The 20,642-nt window shown below is 37.0% G+C and overlaps 1 protein-coding gene across 1 annotated transcript in view; it reads left to right on the top strand.

Annotated features, from left to right (window-relative positions):
• Positions 1-4,309: 4,309 nt before the first annotated feature.
• LOC133526682 (carboxypeptidase B1-like) overlaps positions 4,310-20,642 on the top strand; it is a 33,376-nt gene continuing 17,043 nt past the window's right edge. The window contains exons 1-6 of the mRNA XM_061863389.1: positions 4,310-4,460; positions 4,585-4,809; positions 9,798-9,922; positions 10,582-10,909; positions 11,046-11,284; positions 11,684-11,686. Of these exons, the coding sequence (XP_061719373.1) occupies positions 4,620-4,809; positions 9,798-9,922; positions 10,582-10,909; positions 11,046-11,284; positions 11,684-11,686 (885 nt within the window). The 5' untranslated portion in view covers positions 4,310-4,460; positions 4,585-4,619. The remainder of the gene's footprint in view (positions 4,461-4,584; positions 4,810-9,797; positions 9,923-10,581; positions 10,910-11,045; positions 11,285-11,683; positions 11,687-20,642) is intronic.

Genomic DNA, 20,642 nt, shown 5'->3' with positions numbered 1-20,642 from the left:
ACGCGTAGTTTATGTTATGAAAATTATATTAAATGAAAGCCACATTTATATACAATATTTACAACAAATGTTTTGGAATTACTCCACCTTTAACTTTTTTTACAAGTTTCAAACGTTTCTCAAAAGAGTCACAAGCGGCACGCACCGCATCCATCGGCATATCGTCCCAAATTTGCATGATAACCTTTTTAAAATGGCTCAGGTTTGCGACTTTATAATTATTTAGCTTCGAGAGCATGTATGACCATACGAAATAATCTAGTACGTTTAAATCTGGAGAACTTGGTGGCCATTCATTTTTCGGCAAAAAATCGGTCAAATTAGCCTTGCACCAAGCTTGAACAGCGTTTGCCGTATGCGACGGAGCTCCGTCTTGTTGGAAAACATAATAATCGTCTCCAAACATATTTTTTAAATTTTGGGCAACATTTTTCTCCAAAACCTCCGATTTATAGTATGCCGCATTGATTTTAACGCCTTTATCAATAAAAACTAGAGGCAGTTTGCCCCTCTTACAAAGAGCACCCCAAACCATCACTGATGGTGAGCTCTGGAACCTAGGCACATTCTTTTCATACTCTGGAATGTCTTCTATCCGTGCTGCCCACAACCGGTCGTTCTGGGCGTTATGAGGCTGCTCTAACACAAAGAGTTTCTCGTCCGAGAAAACAAATTCGTCACCTGCGTGCCAAGAAAGTATGGTGCTACATCTTTCTACTCTCTTTTTCTTGGTTGCATCTGAAATGCCATGTACTTTTCGTTTTTTATAAGCATGACATCCAAGATCTTTTTTCAATATATTATGTACAGATCCCCTGGAAATTTTCAGATCAGCAGCTAATTTTCTAATAGAACGGTGTTTTTTCCGCCGAATTCGCTCCCTTATAGCCTTTACCACTTTTTCAGTTCTAGCTGAGCGGGGCCGACCGGATCTTTTCCTGTCCTCTGTAGAAGAGATCTCTTTATACCTTTTTATAGTAGTATAAACCAGATTCCGTTTAATTCCATGGGGTTGTAACGCCTTGAATATAGCACATGGCCTGTCGCCTTTAAGGAATTTTCTAATAATTTCTTCACGAACGTACTTCATCGTGTATTGAAGCCAAACTAAAAATACGTGACTTATGAAATTATAGTACTATGTTTATGTCAATATACTTTTTAAATTAAAATAAGAATTTTATAGCCAGCGATCCGTATGTCTATACAGCAAGTGCTAAAAGTTTGTATTCGAACTTATTGGACACGGTGTAGATGCGCAACTATTTATGTAATAATATTGTGTAATTAATTAATAAATAGCGATTGTTTTTTGTATGAAAATCGAACCACCTTAACCTTTCTTTTTCATATGTAACAAAAATCGTGCAGCAGAAAAATGCTTATACTTCATAGTCTGTACTTTTAGGTATTTAAAAAAATGTTTTTGTTTTTTGTATTTTAAAATAATCGCAGACCGTTTCGTCCCAATAACATGTAATTCCGCTTAATTTTATCGAATATATACACATTTACTTTTGACAGCTCCCGTTTGTTTACATTTTTTTAAATACCTAAAAGTACAGACTATAGATGACAAAAACAAACGGTCAAAATTCTTATGATACACAGACAAAGGCTTAAAAGTTATTGATTACCCTGCTGTGAACCAATTGTAAAAAATTTAAATCAGGCTAGAATTAAATCAGAGTACCTTATAGACTAACATACATTTAGTTAGGTACTTAGATTTTATAAACTTAAAACTAAACACTATTTAGGCTACAAAACGGCGACGGGGGGATATTGAAACTCGAACAAGCGAAAGACTCCAAAATTGAACTGTACCGAGCTACCGAGTGGTTCTGAAAGTGGAAACTTGAGCTTTGCGAGAATTTCAACAGTCAAAGCCAGCCTAACTCTGCTGCCGAGTAAAATAATACGGTATACCGCTCAACTCGGCTCAGATGACTGGTGAATTTGATTTATTTTATTTATTTATTTAAACATTATTACACGCTATATAATGGCAACAAATGGCAGACTTAATCCCCTCTTCCCCTCCCTCTTGTCGTTCCTCTTTTTCGCAATAACATTCATAAAACATGTTTCTTCCCGCGAACAACTAGGCTATTTAATGAACTGAACGATGATGCCTGACGTAGATTTGTTCCATAGTAAGATTAATATTGTAAATTTTTTTTTTCAATTATTATTGAAAATAATATTTTTAACAATATTAATCTTACTATGGAACGTTAGTTAACGATACCCGACATAACTCTGCGTTCATAGTTTGTGACCAGTACCCCTAGTGTAAATATTTTCGGCAGCGAAACGTTACGTACGCGTTTGCGTTAAGTGTCATTTTGTATGAGATTTTTGACTTTCCAAAACGTCCCGCTTGGCGCGCTGTTCAAAAACCCATACAAAATGAGACTTAACGCAAACGCGTACGTCACGTTTCGCTATCGACTAAATTTACACTAGGGGCACTGAATACTACTCATATAGTGTAATATTTGGCTATTTCGAGACCTTCATATTTGTGTCATTTTTATATGTGGAAGCTTGTAATTTGCATCTAGTAGATAAGTCTATTAACCTATGTGTTTTAGGCAGTAAGCATCCCGAATAAAATAAAATAAAACAATGTCTTAAGGTATTCTCTACCAGTCAAGCATCGCGGGAAACTACTTATATATAGAGGCATAGAGAAATAAGTAAGCATAGAGTGTTCACTCCATACATCAGTTTTGTTACCAAAACGCTTATTATTTTCGTAGTCGACATCTAGCATCGAGTAACGGAATTATCAGTACTGCTACTTGACCTGACGCGATGAACGAAAAGTCTAATGTTCAACAATTTTCAGCTAATATTAAAACCGGATTAACCGGAACTCTATTTTCAACTCCTTCTGCTTGTAATATTAGTTTTAAATAGTTGAGCAATACAATTTTCGTCAGTCGCGACACTTGTCACATCTAGTGTCAAGTAGCGTTACTGATAATTCCGCTACCCGATGTTAAATGTCGACTACGAAAATAATAAGCGTTTGTGTATGAAAATAACAAAACTGATACATGGAGTGAGCACTCTATGTACTTTTTTGTCTATGGTATAGGGAAACTGAATATAGGGAACGTAACCAATCACTAAGAAGGGATTTTTCCATTGTTTTATACACGTCAGTACAAACAAATATACGGCCCGCTTGATGGTAAGTACTAGATAGTTATCTGGAAATGTCTTGCTATCTTCTACTAGAAGACATGTAGAAAGCCATCTCGCAGCTCAGCTACCCAACCAATCCCTTTGAATGCCAAAAACATTTTTTTTTATAATTGATTTGAAATACTTCGTTAGACTTACGAAGTAGGAGTAATAAAGCGCAGGGATTCTCAATCTTGTGACTCATTATTACTGGTAGGTAAATAAATGGGTAGGTATTCGTTTTTTGTTACTCCCCCTTATAAGTGAGGAGGTAGCTCTAGCTTGATAGAATCTTAGAGACCGTGCATTGAGCATATTAGACTAGATTCCTACACCCCTGACATTCAAGACACAATCGGGAACTCTAAACGGGACGGGACTGGACGAAAACCAAAATTTGTTGTCGCCCCCCAGTATAGCGATCTCTTGCTATGCATGTATTGATATGAATATGATATGATTACTCCGTACCGTACGAGATAGAACGACAACGCCAATAATGGTTTAGAATGCCATCTATCGATCTTTTAGGCGACATGTTAACACTAGCCCACGTTCATTCCATATCAGTCTTTTGTTAATAGGGTAGATGGCGTTAATATAAACATATAAACGAAATAAAATATAAATGAATTATTTACCTTGACCATAAAATAAAAATTATTAATTAGAGTTGTTGCTTCTTCATTAAAAGAAAATGATTAAATAATTAGTGGTTAATTAAAAGGGCACAAAAAGGCGCCGCACGGGTGGTTGTCATTGTGTTGCTAGATGTAAAGAAAAAACCGTTTTTTACCGTTACATAAAATTGTAGAAACGTTTCTTGAAATAAATATTAACATGGTATTATCATAACATATTATATCATTAGTTACTGTATGGAGATTCTAGACTTATTAGTGTAATGCATAACAACACACACTCGCACACTTTTTTTTTATACTGGCATTCTGACCTGGGCTATAACCACAAAAATCGAAGTTAGTTAATTGCTGGCTTTTTTCTCTGTCACTCTAATTACGTGTTAGCGAGAGTAAAAGAGAAAGATTCCCGCAATTTGCGAATTTCGATTGTCGCGGTTATAGCCCTGGCAACCATTTCTGGCAAATCTGGTAACATTATTTAAAGTGCTACGTGATAAAATGGCGTCTAGAGAGTACCGTTCGGTGTCCTCGTAATTTTTTATAACAATTACGATTTCAATGATAAAATATTGACTAATGTATAGTTTTTCTTCGCAGTTTTATGTTTAACGCTTAAAAAGTGTAAGTACTTCGTCTGCTAGCTCCTCTCGCTGTATAAGAACGTGAATTCCAGGTTTCTGATAACGGCGGCCAAATGCAAATGAGTGTTCAATTTGCGGCGTTAACAGCAGTTATTTGGTTTCAGTCGAAAAGCCCTCTAAACGTTTTTGTAAGAGTGCAATGTCCGAGGAGTTGGAGCGGCATGGCGAGTCGGCGGCGGCGTCACCAAGCACCGGCGGGGCGAGCGCCGCGCGCGTTGTGTTGACCGCGCACCAACTCGAAGCCACTGCCGCGGAGACGCTTCGGTCCGCGTGGTCCTCGCAGGACTCGTACATTGACCACCTCGAAACTTTGAACAAGCAGCTGGAAGGTATTTACGACAGTTTCATCGGCTTGGTAGCGTCGCGGTCGGCCTGTGATCCGCCCGCGGATTGTTTATGTGCAAACATTACTTAGTTCTTCTGTATATCGACAATGCTTTAACTAAAATTCTAGTGATACTGTTATGACACATGTTAAATGAAATGTTACTGTGATTTTGAAATGTTATGATGAAAATTTGTGGTACAAGGGAGTATATAGGTGTTTTAAATTTAAACAAGAAGGTGGTTCAGAAGGTGGTGTCCTGTGTTAGCAGTGGAGTGTTCAGTGGAAGTGCTTACAATGGTCATGGTGTAGGCGACCTGAGGTCAAGTGCTCTCCGCAAGCCGGAGCTGTGCCAGTGTTCTAGTGCTTTCACTCTGTCCAAGATGGCAGCCTTCGGTGCGCCAGACGCAGATTCATCTGATTTATGTTCACATGAAAAAGTAAATATGATTTTCTTTTCTTCTTTTGCTCTATTTATAAGATTATTTGGTACTTTCTAGCTTTATTTGTTTGTATAGTTATTTTTTATCTCCAAATTGTTATTGTAAATGTCACTTGGTTCAAGATTATTTTAATTTGGATTTGTATTACCAATTGTCAAACTTTACACTAAGTTATTGTTTATTTATAATATAAATCTAATAAGTGATTTAATAAGGCTGACCTCTTGCATTAAAAACTTCTGGTGTGCTCTTGGTATTGATATTCTGTACAAAAACACCTTTGAGTCTGTGCAGAAAGAGAAGAGTCATATAGGTCCCATATATTCTACGACTTTTCTCTTTCGGCACAGACTTTAACTGTGATTTCCTAGTTTTTTCCAAACCAGTTTAGTACTAAGAGCATTCCTTATTCTATATCATTGCTGAATTTAGAATAAGGTCAGTCTTGTGTGAAATATAAAGAAGCATTCCTATAAATCTGTCCTACATGCAATGAACTAGTGTAAATGATTTGTTTTGCTTTAAAAGTAAAATGTGACAGCGGCTGGCAAAACATCTCACTTTATTGCTTGACAATAGGAGGAGATTTGCTTGTATCTTTATACAAATAACCTGACAAGGCCTCCTTATGGCAAGTAACAAAGTGAGATGTTTTGCTGGCTGAGGTCACAAATAATACATTTTAAATCATGTTGCACAAATATTGCTTGACAGGATAGATAAAAGTTTGAGTGAGATACCACTAATTTCATTCAATCTTCAAAATTAGCTTTGCTTCAATACTATACGTAGTAATGAATATAATCAAAATTATTTATGAATTACATCTGACACAAACATGGATTTTTATGAGTAACAATCTAAATATAATACATATTTCATATTTTTAGTGATTTAAAAGAATGAGGCAAATTTAACCCAGAATATAATTAGAATTAAAGCAGTATAAAAAAAGAACTACATTGGTTCCGTGACTATGCATAAATAGAAGTATCTATCAAACACATTGTTTTACATGGTAATTTCCAATGTAACAAATTATAATAATTAGTGTTAATGCTTTGCTACAAAATATTTGGGTCAGCATTATCACTGATTTAGAGATGTTTTTTTTTTTTTTCAAAATCTTATACCACCACCTAGGTACTAACTAACTGTGTAGTATAAAAGTATTTTTATATCAGGTACATTTGACATATGGTAATCCATAAAATCAAAGTATTGACCAAATCATGCAACATTCCTTCCTGAAGGGCAATATTCTAAGATTTAGAGAAACCTCATTTTTCTCCATAAAAGTTGAAGGAAGGTTCACTATATACATCTACACCTTATGCATTCCATACAAATGTAGATTAATGTGTTTAGCATATGGTCTTATGTTATTATAACATGTTAGATTTTATAATAAAAAATAACACCTTTGCTGGGGCAATTAGTGTAACTTGTAATTAAGCATACTTTGCATGTGTTCTTTCAAGCCCATACTGCAGTGAACATGTAGTAACTCTTAACTAACTAGAAAAGTACCCTAATAAAGTTAAGCATTTATATATTAAAGTAACTAACTGGCCTCAAGTTGGTTACAGCAGAAACTGTTAAGTATGTGGCAATAAGTGACTGATATTGGGAGAGTGGCTTACATTATGACTGATTGCAATAATGTGGTAAAAATAATGATGTTTAATGAGACAATTTGCTCTTTAATTATTATATTATTTACAAAATCTGTATATCAGTTATTTTTATAACAACAATTGAATTTTACTATACTATAAGATTGTTACTCTAAAAAGTCTAAAAAACAATGTATGAAAAGTTAAACCAAATCAGCATAATGAGGGAACGGGCTGGTATCTATGTTTTAAGCAAAATATACAACTTTTGCCAATTTTGTACAGTACTGTAGAAAAATAAAAATTGTCCCTGTTGAAACCCCACAAATTCCTTTGAACATTATAATTGGCACTGTAATCTTTATTAATGCTGTGGTCAAAATTTAGTATTGAAACCATGACCTTGAATGAAGATTAAAGTCCAACTGATTGAGACAAATAAAGTTCTAGGCATACAAAAGGTTACACTACTTGGAGTTTACTGTCATATCAAAATGATGATATGATATGTCTAAAATCTGCACAGTTTTGGATCCCATACTCAATATGCAAATACGCAGTCACCATCAGATTTATGTTCCGATATTTTTGAGCACCATGACCACTGTGATATCACAAATATCTGGACATGCACTTTAACATCTTACAATAGAGGCTTGGTACAGATATTTGTGACCACATTGGCTGCTCAAAAATATCTGATGGTGACTGAACCACTGCACTCATGTCTTCTTAAGCTGGGCACAGAAATGGCGCGACATTATGTCGCCCGCGAGATAGACTACCCATCCCTTTTAATTTAATACAGTTAGAAAAAGGCGGGTGGTCTATCTTGCGGGCAATATCGGGGGCTATCTGTCGCGCCCCTCCTGTGCCAGGCCTACTGTTGTGTACCAATTTCAATTTGTCTTGCATCAAACATATACAATATTGGGTGCCATTCAACGAAGTCGCATCCAATATAAACAAGTACTATGTAAGATACAAGATGAACAAGTGCACTTTTATGACAATAAGTAGACTTCAAACTGTTTTAAAGTGGCAGAAACCTTTTGCATCTTTTTCTTTTCACACAGATATAAATAAAGAGAAATCCTAACATGGAATAAGTATGATAAATGTTTATCAGTTGGTGCAACTCATAATACCATTACTATAAAAGCATCATTTGATTTAAAGGAAACTTGTAGACTCAATTTTTTATTACTTGTGATAGCAGTTAATGAAATATTCAGAGAAAGCCTGCAAGTGAATACATACATAAAAAAGTATATATTTAATTCCTTATGATTCCAGACTAAAGATGGAAAGCACACTTACATGTCAAAGCTGTTTTTTAAATGTCTTATAGGATAGGGTGGTCCTTATTTCGTCGAAGTTATACTTTTCTACAGGGCATCCGCTTATTGTAAAATGTACCACTATAAAATCTCTGTAATTTTTTTTTTTCAGAATTATTAATTACATTTTAGAGGTCACTACCGCGCTTTGAAAATTTGGGGCCTCTGTACAAAATGTTTTTTTTTTTTCGATTTTTCTTTGTGGGATGATGAGTCAGCGAGTAAAATAACATTGTTTTTTAATTATGTCATTCATATTTAGGGGTTCTAAGTATTGATTTAGAGGTATTGAAAATTTATTTTTTGTTAAATTGGACATTAATACACTTTGTCACACAAAAATCTGGAAAAAAAATTACATTGGTGTTTTAGTCGTATATTTTACTTTAAGCGAGAGTGCCCCTTAGGAAAATATAACGTCGACGAAATAAGGACCAACCTAATAGTGGACGCCTGCTTCTTCATACAGACATCCCCCCTTTCCCTATCTGGATATTGACATTATGTAAAATGTTTTTACACAATTTTATGTTACCATAGACTGACTTTTTTTCGATTTTTTTGACTATTAATAGGATTTAAAAAGAAAAAGCCCTACAAATTTTTGCAAGCTCCTAAGTCTTACAATTATTAAAAGTACTAATAAAATCAAATTAAGAGCACAAGTATGGTTAATATTAATCAAATAATGTAAAAATATTTTCTATAATGTTTATATTTAGGGGAAAATGTGGACTCTGTTATGAAGAAGTACCTACTATTAAAGAAAAAATATCTTGAAAGGGTTTTCCATTGTGCACTAAAATTGAAACAGGAGGTCAATTTTCCTTTAAATATTGATGTTTCGTATTAGGTATTCGGTATAATTATCTTACTATAAGTACTGCCTTTTTATGTTGTAAATCCTACTAAGCTTCTTATAACAAAACCAGGTTAGTAAGGTGTTTAGACATGAGATGGCAGAAAAACAGGTTACTGTGAATTTGTTAAGGTGTTGTCGATTGTTGTATTAGTGGTACAATTTATTTAAGGACATAATGACAATTGATCACAATATGGGATCAAATATATTTTTTTAATATTCTAAATTTTGAAATATTTGGTCATATATTGGATCAAATATTTTCAATTTTAGAATTATTATTAAGTATTTCCCATGCTTTCCTAATTTTTTCTGTGATTTATTTAATACCTCAACTCACATTTTTTGCACTTTTTAACAAAAATATTAATGTATATACAAGCTTTTGATCACAGTTAAGTTAAAGTATCAATATCGCAAATTAAATAATTTTGTATATATATTTATCATTTAACAAGGGAATAACTGTCAACTTAATCATTATTTCATATTTTTACACTGAAAGTTACATTTAGTGCAAGAACCTTGTTTTATAATGTTCCAAGATTTATGTAACTCTGTCTATAATATCTTACCTAACATGTTTATATTTTAATGTAGATGCCTATATTACCTAAGTATTTATTTCATTATTAACAAAGTAACTATATTTTATTTATTATTATATTTCATTTAAAAAAATGTAGTTTTTCTACTTTGGTGTTACTAATATAATTGTAAACCATCTTCAGGTAGCTTGGAAAAGGCGAAAGAGGTAGAAGACAAAATCAAACAACAATATGCAGAATCACAACACAGAGAGAAAGTGCTTGTTAGGAGGCTTGCTGCTAAAGAGCAGGAGATCCAAGATTATGTTGTAAGTTGTCCTCTTTCATACAAATGCCTAAAAGTACAAGTTGAAACCCGGCAATGTGAGACGACCGCAGGAGGTTTCTATGTATTTGTATGAAATACCATTCGAACTCTGCGATACTTAGGCTCGGAGACGCGACGTCGCCGGGTTACAATTTGTACCTTGAAGCATTTAGAACTAGACAAAGGATTACTTTTGTCATTTTGATTTTATACATTATTTCACTCAAACCCTTGTAATATTTTAGAAAAATGTGTTAAAATAAACAACAACATTTTCCCATCAGTCCCAGTAATTAATTGTTTTGGATGTTTGATGGAAGTACATTTTTTACCCATCTTTTTTTTCTTTTTAGAATGTAATAAGGTTCACTTTATACTATAACTTTTGTCGGCTATAGCCGACTGTGACGGCCAGAGATATAAAGATTAGGTCTTCCTCCTAAAATATAACTGACCTCATAATCTAGTTTGCCAGAGACGTTGCAATACCTAAATGATGGGAGTAACAACCCCATATCGACCCGACTATGTCTTATCTGGTCTTATCACAGACGCATCCTCATTGCAGTGATAATTATTCCGAATGCATAGTCGTTTTGCCTCCCCAGATCAACAAGACATGTCTATTATCTCAAACAAATATTTATATTTAATTTCCAGAGTCAAATTACTGAGCTCAAATCATCACACGCAAGTCTAAACGGGCGGCCAACACTACTGGATCCGGCAGTCAACGTACTTATATTAAGGTTAAAACAAGAACTAACGTCCACTAAGACTCGACTGGAAGAGACACAGAATGAATTATCAGCGTGGAAGTTCACGCCGGACTCGAACACAGGGAAGAAGCTGATGGCAAAGTGTAGGCTTCTACATCAGGAGAACGAGGACTTGGGCCGCATGACGTCGAGCGGGCGGATAGCGAAGCTGGAGGGCGATCTGGCGTTGCAAAAAAGCTTTAGCGAAGAAGTAAAAAAATCACAATCAGGTAAGGAATCGATTAAAAATCCAAGCGTGACAAACTCCTTAACATTAACCAATAACGATCAGAACACGCAAAAGCTTTAACATGTAACGCTCAGAGGTACGAAATAAATATAACATTGGACCACTTTAATTTTCAGAACTGGACGATTTTATACAAGAGCTGGACGAGGACGTGGAGGGCATGCAGAGCACGGTCCTGTACCTGCAGCAGGAGCTGCGGGCGGCGCGGGGCGGCGGGACCGGCGCGGTGAACGGCGCGCGCGCGTCGCCCGACAAGCGCGCCTACAGCCCGCGCAGCGACGCGGGCGCGCCGCCCGGCAAGCGGCGCCGCGCCTCCGTGCTGTCGCTCGACTACAACGAGGACGAGGAGCCGCTCGTGCCCAACGGCGACGCCGACTAGCCCCGCGCCGGGGCCCACTCTCATCCGTTAGTGTGTATGTACTCTTAGAAGACATGTTAGACGATTATTGTGTCGTTCCCGTTGACTAATCGGTGAAGCTGTGTCTAAAAACGTTTGGTACTTTTGCGTTTTAGCACCGTGGACCGCGTGACCGTCGATAGTGAGTCGGTTTTTGACATGGTTTTATACTTGTAATGAATTTTAAACAGACTCGGTTGACAATTTTATAATTTATTTATTATAAGTGCATCGATTGTGATATGTATTAGATTGCAATAATGTGTGAGCGATACCGATTGATCTATGTTGTGGAATTTAGTTTCGACGTGGCATTTATTTTATTTATGTGCCCGTATTGATCGGTTATGATATGAGACCGTTGAGACCGTCAGCAATAATGATGAACACCAAGCCTAATGTTGTATGATAGCCACGTTTTTATGAAATTTGTGAATTTCTACATAGTATATTTATATTTTCAAATTACAATGAATGTATATAGAGCTATGTTAATAAACATGTATTACTGGCATCAGTTTCCTTTGTTTTATTTTCCAAGACTTAATTATTAGGGTGTAGACCGATCTTTTCTTGTTCAAGGTGACACTAGGGAATATTACGCGAAACTCTGCGTAGGGGGCGCCACTACCACAATCGATCACAATCTGAGGGTCTACAGCGAAATAAGAAAATCGAAATTTCGTTATCTAACCTCTATCACTCTTAGTACGGTCAAATTAACTCAAATTTCACTAAAGTCAGGAACTAATTCTAAGGACTAATAAAATCACTACGGATTGTTTTGTATGGGCTAAAAATCGAACTTTATACAATCGTTACTAAATTCACCCCCCCGGAAAGGGGTGAAATCGGCTGAAAATAATGTAATGGTTGTAACTAAGAAGAGAAAAAAGGTGTACTCGGTGCAATTTGGCGTACGTTTTACAACACTTATATCTAAATTCGCACGTGTTATTTATGTTAATTTAAGCTACGGAACAGGTAAAAAAAAAAAACAACATACAAAAAAATCTATTTTGGCCATTGCGGGTCTGGGGAAAGTAATGTACTCGGTGCAAATTGAGTAAATAATTAGAAAAAATATCTAAATCCAATGTCAAATTCGCACCAGGGTGCGACACCCGGAAAGTAGTTTTTCATGTTTTACTGTCGTTGTACTTCGGGGGAAATTTTAATACTATTGGAAATTGATGCAATCATATTCATTTGATTTTGTTTACATTCGCACCCCATAAAAAATTGGCATTTTTATACGGAACATGCAGTTTTGTAATCAAGTACCAAAAACGTAGAGCAATAAATACACAGAAGCGACAAGCGCGTGATTAGTGGCAAGAGAAGGAACGCGCGTAGATGCACCGACGAAGCACGGCTCTTGAGGCACGAGTAGTGGCATGTACGTACTGCAAAAATAGTATGTTTTTTTTTTTCTTTTATACTACGTCGGTGGCAAACAAGCATACGGCCCGCCTGATGGTAAGCAGTATCCGTAGCCTATGTACGCCTGCAACTCCAGAGGAGTTACATGCGCGTTGCCGACCCTAACCCCCTCCCGCCCCTCGTTGAGCTCTGGCAACCTTACTCACCGGCAGGAACACAACACTATGAGTAGGGTCTAGTGTTATTTGGCTGCGATTTTCTGTAAAGTGGAGGTACTTCCCCAGTTGGGCTCTGCTCTAGATCTGGAATGACATCCGCTGTGCTGTGCCCTACCACACAGAGCGAGATGACATTCACAATGCCCATACCTCTCGTAAAAGGTTTCTGAGTATGCAGACAGACAGTCAACAAATTAAATACAGGTACGCTCAATGTTTGTTAAATTCGAAAAATCGCGTTTTTCCATATACTTACGAAAACGTTAGACTTAGGTACTTAGTTCACTCAATGATTGTTTAAAACAATAGTTCCGTTTTAATGCCAGAAGAAAGATTTGTGCTCGTTGCCCGTCAAAAGTGTCAAACAAACTGTCTCGGAACAATCGCTGCGCGTAGGGTTTGAGATCCGGATATCCGGATATCCGTCAACTATAAGATCCGGATCTAGCGGGTCATAAAATCCGGATATTACGGATCCGTTAAATATGGTTATTGACCTATAACCGAAACAATATTCTAATGAAATTTATGAATAATTTTGTCATTTAAATATAGTATTTTCATATATTTAAGCAATTCAAATACTAACAGCACATCAATTTTGATAAGTACATCATGTCAAGCAGTAACTTTATACAATGAATGCGAATGTTGCTTAATGCAAACATTAGATCATTGGATATCCTGATGACTTGGGGCTATAGGCTCAAAACAAAAGCGACCTGGAGGCCAAGGCTAGGATAGTAGAGTAGGAAGGAGAGAAAATTGGTCTGATAATCAACCACTAGAATATCTCCAAATGAATAGGGCTAAGGGTCTCCCCAAACCAGTCGACGCGGAGTCGGCTTTCGCCGAGTGTTTTACACCACACTATTCGCATTTAGCCGATCGACCGTCTCCGCGGTTGGACACCTGCGTTTAGCAGTCTCATCCTCCTTGCGGCCATAGAGACGCCCGATCGCCTGCGACTTGCTATCGCAACAGTTGTAAAGCGACGGTCGGCTCTCCCGTGCTCCGTCCTGCCGTCGAGACGTTAGACAGCACACGTACAACAGCCGTTGAGTCCGACGAACAGATGTAGGACAGCGGGTGATCGGCAATCGTAAATCTCATTTTTGGAGACTGGTTGTTAGTAACAACCTGAGTTTGAAATTGAACAGACCTGTAAGATTATTTTCCTTGGTAATTGTTACATATTATATAATAACCTGTGATGATGGATATTTTACGTAGACGGGCATGGAAAAAAAGGCTTACCAGCATTTTTATCGTAGCCTACTTGTTGGAAGAGAAAAGCACCTACACCAGAAAAAGCGGAGGCGACCGTGGGTTGATTCTTTGTGGCAATATAGATTAAGTGAAGGTGAATTTAATTTACGATATCCTCGTTTGAGACTCGATCCAAAAATGTTTTACGATTATTATGGCCGTCATCGGCTCTGTTCGGCCGTCGTCAGCTATGTTCGGCCGTCGAAGACGCTGATCGGCTTCCGCCAGCTCTGACCGGTCCTTATCGTAGGTACTCGGCCGTGATCGGAGCCGTTCAACTCTTGCCGGCACCGTACGGCGGTATAAGGAGATTTATGAATGCGAACGTGTGCGGTAGGCTGCAAACAGCGTCGTACGAATGCGAACAGCTTTACGGCAAAACGCCGTTTTCCCGTCGAAAGACGTCGTTTCGCGTGGGCCGAGCCGATTTACGACTTATTCGCTCTTATTGCGTTGACATACAGATTTTTCCGTACGCGATTTGCCGAAACGGCGTCGACTAGTTTGGGGAGACCCTAAGATGGTCGGCTCTTTATCATTTGTCATGAAGGGCATAGTGACAAGTGATAAAAATAGAACCATGCTGCCACCGCAGATCGAAAAGAAAAGACCTACCTAAAGTAATCGGGAAGAGGAGATAGATGTTCGAATCCAAAATGCCCGAAGATGCTCAGCAGCGCTTCACCGAGTTCTAGTATCCAAGCTGATCAGTAGACTGTCCATGATTCAAGTCTATAAGACAATAATTAGATTTGATGAATGGCATCGGTAAGTATTACACTTGGACTCTGAATCAGAAAAAAAAGAACAAGTTCTTAGTTAAGAAGACGAAATTCTGGCGGAATATTCTGGGACCTATCAGAGATGAAGATAGAGAAGATGAAAGCGTAGGAAAAATAGGGAGCTAGAGTAGCTAGTTGCGGCACCCAATATAATTAGCGAGATTATAGCCGCACGACTTCGCAGACTTGGTCACTTGGAGTGGACGGGAGAGAATCGGGCTGTGAGAAGATAGGAGCGATGTAGCCCTAAAACGCCCTCGGAGTATCCAACTAACGTGGAGTGGTGCAGAATAGAGCAGAGTGACGTTGTACTTCTGTCAAAGGCCAAGATTCTTTTTGGGTCACTGATCCAGTGAAGTAAGTAAGTATTGCTTTCATAGTTAGTATTTCATGACGAATGAACACGAGGTGAGGCATTGGATGTATTTCCAACTATGCACCAGCTAATCCAGATATAAACCCTCCTTATTAAGTACGGTTTTAGAGATAACATTATGTTAGCTATTATAATAATCAAGTAATCATTTAAAATTGGTTGGGATAATATCATTGTATTAAAACATAGTTAAAAACGTTATTTCTGTGTTATCTAAATCCGTTTATTCGGATATTTATTTTGGTGGATATTCGAATAATTAGAATATCACAATATTCTAATTGCAAACCCTACATATAGTAGTGACACCCAGTAGTGACACAACTAGGTAATGTAAATACTGCGAGGAGGATCTTGTTTAGGAAATAATCGGACAGACAGACGGACATGACGAATCTATAAGGGTTCCGTTTTTTGCCATTTGGCTACGGAACCCTAAAAACAGAGCGATCGAGTATATTCCTTCAACAGGATGCTCTCTTACAGCATATAAAAAGGACTTAACAGACCCACATTGGGACCAATTTACCTGAATAGCGACCCACAAATGCTAGATTCTTGCAACTAGGCTTGGCGAAAGAAAAATGATGGACCAGCGTACACCTCTTTGTAGAAAACCCTTCCTGATGCTAGTCTCAGCTGCAAGAAGCTATTGTCTTGCAAGTGCAAAGAACGCTGTACAGGGTGTGGGTGAGTAAAACACGGATTTAAATACACTATGTTTTGCGCATGCGAAGGTGCATGCTCTGGGACAAAATATCACGTAAAAAAATTTTTTTTGTCTAATTAGTGTGTAACTTTAATTAGCTAGATCCGGAGTAAATTACAATAAAATGATCTCAGTATTCTTAATTTTGATAATAATACTTTTATCGAAAATATTGCTTTACTATAAATATCGTTCAGCAAGTTACCTTTACTTAAACATCATTTGCCTTGCAAATTGTATTGAAACAGCCATCCGACTCTTGGTGGTGTCATCCGGTATGGAACAAAAATAGTGTAATTTGCTTGTTTATTAACCGATTTTCAAAATTTTAATAGAATTTAATAGCTTACTAATGTAGCATTCATATCTTGATACAATATTTTCCTGTAAAGTTACTAGTAAAGTTGATGAAAACAAAAAACGGATTTTTTTTCGGGAAAATTTAAATAAAACTTAAAATTTCTCGCAAACTATGGTACTTACAAGGTCAAATGTATAAACGATAATGTAGCGCATTTAATTTTGCTTTTTATGACTCCCCACACAAGCTTACATGTGATATACTTTCTGTGATATACGCAATATTCTGAACACGGCACCGGCCATTTTGATGACGTCATAACTGGTGACTTAACCACGTTAGAAACTGTCTCCCGATGGTTTTGTTGTCAAAATAACATGCTTAACAACATACTAAAATATGGTGCTGGTTTCATCAAAGGCACCTTTTGGGCCCTATATGACCCTAAGGGAAGCGCCTTCATACCTACTCGTATAACATTTTTTTATACAATCAAACACATTTGAATAAGTAGTCGATAAAGCGGTCAAACACCGATAGATTATTAATATGTTGTAACATAACATCACTATTTTTGATCTCACATAGACAATTTACGCACAAACTTGCATTTCATTTTTGGTCGCACTTTTGAAGTTTGACAGTCGTTCTTGATATCCTATTTCTATGTATCCGGATCCGAAAAATTGTCGGATATTGCAAACCCTAGCTGCGCGCTGCGCTATCTCCCCGCCCCGCGCGCCCCGCGCCGTGTGCGGCAACCACCTTCGCTTGCAGTTCGTTGCGATTAATTCTATTTACATTTTGACAAACTTCCGGTAAAAAAAATCTATTTTTTATTTAGTGCAAATGTACTGTCTTTAGATAAGTACCGTTTTTAAAATTTTCATGTCTCTCTTAATTTTCCCCGAAGCACAATGTACAAAATAATTAAAAATACATGTTCCATAATTTGCCCAGGCGTGCAAAGTTAACTGAATGTTTATAATGCTTTAAAAAGCTTAACTTGAGATTGCACCAACCGACTGACTTATCCTCGAGCCGCAATCGAAAAAAAAAATTTTTTTAGGGCATCATACATTGCACATCTTTTTAATTAAGATATACTATGCACCAAGGTGTTCTCTATACACTACTTAGCTTGAACCCAATAGCTTTTAATTTACTCCAAAATTACGGCACTTTATAGTTTATACCTAAAATTTAACGGTCTTCCGTACATAATAGAAACGGTGCAACTCGGGGGAAATAATCTAGTTGCGCCATCTAACGAATCCAAAAAAAGCACGACTACACGACTTACTTCCATACTTTTCGTTAACTTGACTATACTATCTTGCATATTTAAGCGATGAAGAGGAATAAATTTCGATTTTCACGTTTCCCGGTACTCCCTTTGTAAACAAACCGCCTTGATGCATCAATGACATATTTTGAAGTGACTTCTTTAGCGGCGCTGTGCACTTTTTGTGTTGGGGAAAAATGTTAAACTTGCGTCAGGGGTCACGTGACCGGTAGATTGAAAATTCGTAATATTGTAGTGTGGAATTAAGAGGAGGGACATCTCTTATAGTAGAACTGTTGCAAAAGTGTCCAGCTGTCGGCTATAAATAATAGTTTCAAATCTCTCCAGAGTAGCTAAGAACCTAGACGTTATTGACGGAGTGAATTGCGCTATTTGTTTTTTTGTTCAAGTACTCTAGGTATTGTAGCGCCACCTATTTAAAGTTTTTTGATGACACTTTTTGGTACATGGAGATTTCGTTACTTATAGGGACCATGCGCGTTGGAGGGTCTGCCATCTTGTGGCCTGAATCGGAACCATAAACATGCACATTTACACGTCACGTGTTTTCTTGTGCATAGTAGGTTCTGCCATCTTGTGGGCTACATCGGAACAAAAAACATCACATTTACGCCTCGCGCCAAAAATCTGACGGCTCCTGTGCTGCCTCCTACAGTTCATGCACGCTCCCTATCTCCACCTTTCGTAATTCGTAAGACGGACACGTGACATCATGGTGACGTGCAATTTGAATGTCATCGAAACCTGGTTACTATCTGGTTAATTTTGAAAAATCGTATCTATCAAGTGTGACATTTTATTTTCTTCATAATCAAAGTGCTGTCATAAGGGTTAAAGAGGTTAATTGTGTTGTTGGGTGTCCATGATTGTGGATACTCAAATTTGTCCTTACCAAAAAGATAAATAACAGAAAAGAAGAGCGATAGTTTTACTTAATATGATGGTGAACGATTCATTAGCATTTACTGATTGTGTAAGCTGTAGTCCTGCTCACGTCTCAAGAATTACTCTGTATGTGTTATATATTAACATTAAAATTCGCATTTCAAAATATCTTTTACACTCAAATTTATTTACGTAGGTATAATAGAGAATTATCTCTTTTTATAAAACTGCTACTCAATTTCTCCAAAATATAAAAAATGCACAACGTTAATATTCAAGTTTTCACTTCTGCCGGCACTCCCGGAGTGCAACCCGATTTTTTTTATTATCTGCGAAAACTTGTCAAAAAACAGACACAGAATGTATAGGTTACTCTATGGTTTAGGAAAGGTGCTAGTAAGGGAAGGTAGAGGCAAGGAACAGAATCACCATATACCAAAAAGTCTCCGACAAAAAAACCATAAATAGGTGGCGCTACATTACCTAGAATACTTGAGAAAAAAATCTAATCATAGACAGCGCACTTCACTCCGTCAATAACGCCTAGGTTCTTAGCTACTCTAGCGCTACTCTGGAGAGATTTGGAACTATTATTTATAGCTGACAGCCGGACACTTTTGTAACAGTTCTGCCTAAGGAGATTCTGTTCCTTGCCTCTACCTTCCATAGTGCTAGTGCTGCACTCTGGCGGCTGAATATTGCTGTAATACTCCAACAACATTGCTACTAAAAATACTTACATGGCTGGATGCGACAAGAACATCATTACTTTTTCTACTTTTACAAAATTTAACCGATATTTCAACCGCACCACCCAATCGATAAATGCTTATGAATCCCATTGCTTTTACATCATAAATCAACCTAACGCACCCAAAACTTCTAACAGTCCATAGTTAACCGTAATAACTTCTGAAGAATTATGAAAGACCAACAAACTTACAAAATTGGAAAGGAAACTGGCATAAGGATGTCAGAAATTATGCAAAAATGAACCCTATCGCTTCGCAATAAAATTGAAAATTATAGTGGGAAATGTATTCCCTCTGCTTTATAAAGGCTAAACAGTCCAGCGGTTGCAGCATGGTTCCATTTTTATCACTTGTCACTATAACCGTCACTTTCGCGCTTACATACTTGTTAGAACGTGTCAGCCATGGTGACAAATGATAAAAAGCCGACCATGTTAGCCCTACTGCGGTAGCATCATGGTTCCATTTTTAACACTTGTCACTATGCCTGTCACTTTCGCGCTTACATACTTGTTAGAACGTGACAGGCATGGTGACAAATGATAAAGAGCCGACCATCTTAGCCCTACAGACCGTTCAATCGTTTTATCCAACTGCGAAGCCAAATAAGAAGGGTATCGGTACTTAAGTTTAGGTAAGATATTTTTAAATATTCGCTTTTAGTATTTTTTTTCCAGTTAGGTTAAGCTAATACTACGGTTTAAGTAACTCACGAATTATAGTCTATTATTTTCAGGCTATTAGGTTGTTAAATATTATTTTCGTAAAAGTAAATAAAAATCGATCCATAATGAAATATAACCATTTATTTTCATATTCAATACTAGAAGGCACCACAATACATAAGGCGACATCGGTGGTATCGTAAAGCATCACTCACAAAAATAATCATCTGACTAGACATAATTTACTTAGGAACCTCACTGAACAGTCATTAAATTCTAATTTGTGCTTATAGAATATTAGTATCACTAAAACCATCGTTGACACAATTAAATGACCAAAATTTAAAACCTTACAACAAAATAAGTTCTACCAATAATCAGTTAAGTCTGTTATGGTGCATTGGGATAACTTCATTACAATTTTGAAAAAGGTATATTATCTACTACTAAGATGTAGATGTAGACCTACTACTAAACTTAAAGCAATATCTACTGTAGCAACAATAAGCAAAATGCCTTAACAAGCGTTGCAGTTTTGTATGTATGTTGCCAAGTGCTTTTGGTTTAGTAGATATTTGCAGTTTTCAAAATTACTCTGCTTTGAAAGTTACCCCAAAGCACCGTTTACTGTTAGTACCTATGAAGGTGATTATAATTATCCTCATTATTG

The sequence above is a fragment of the Cydia pomonella genome, chromosome 16 (assembly GCF_033807575.1).
Source record: "Cydia pomonella isolate Wapato2018A chromosome 16, ilCydPomo1, whole genome shotgun sequence".
Lineage (NCBI taxonomy): Eukaryota > Metazoa > Arthropoda > Insecta > Lepidoptera > Tortricidae > Cydia > Cydia pomonella.
Note: the sequence above shows the minus strand (reverse complement) of the source record. Positions and strands in the feature narration are given on the sequence as shown.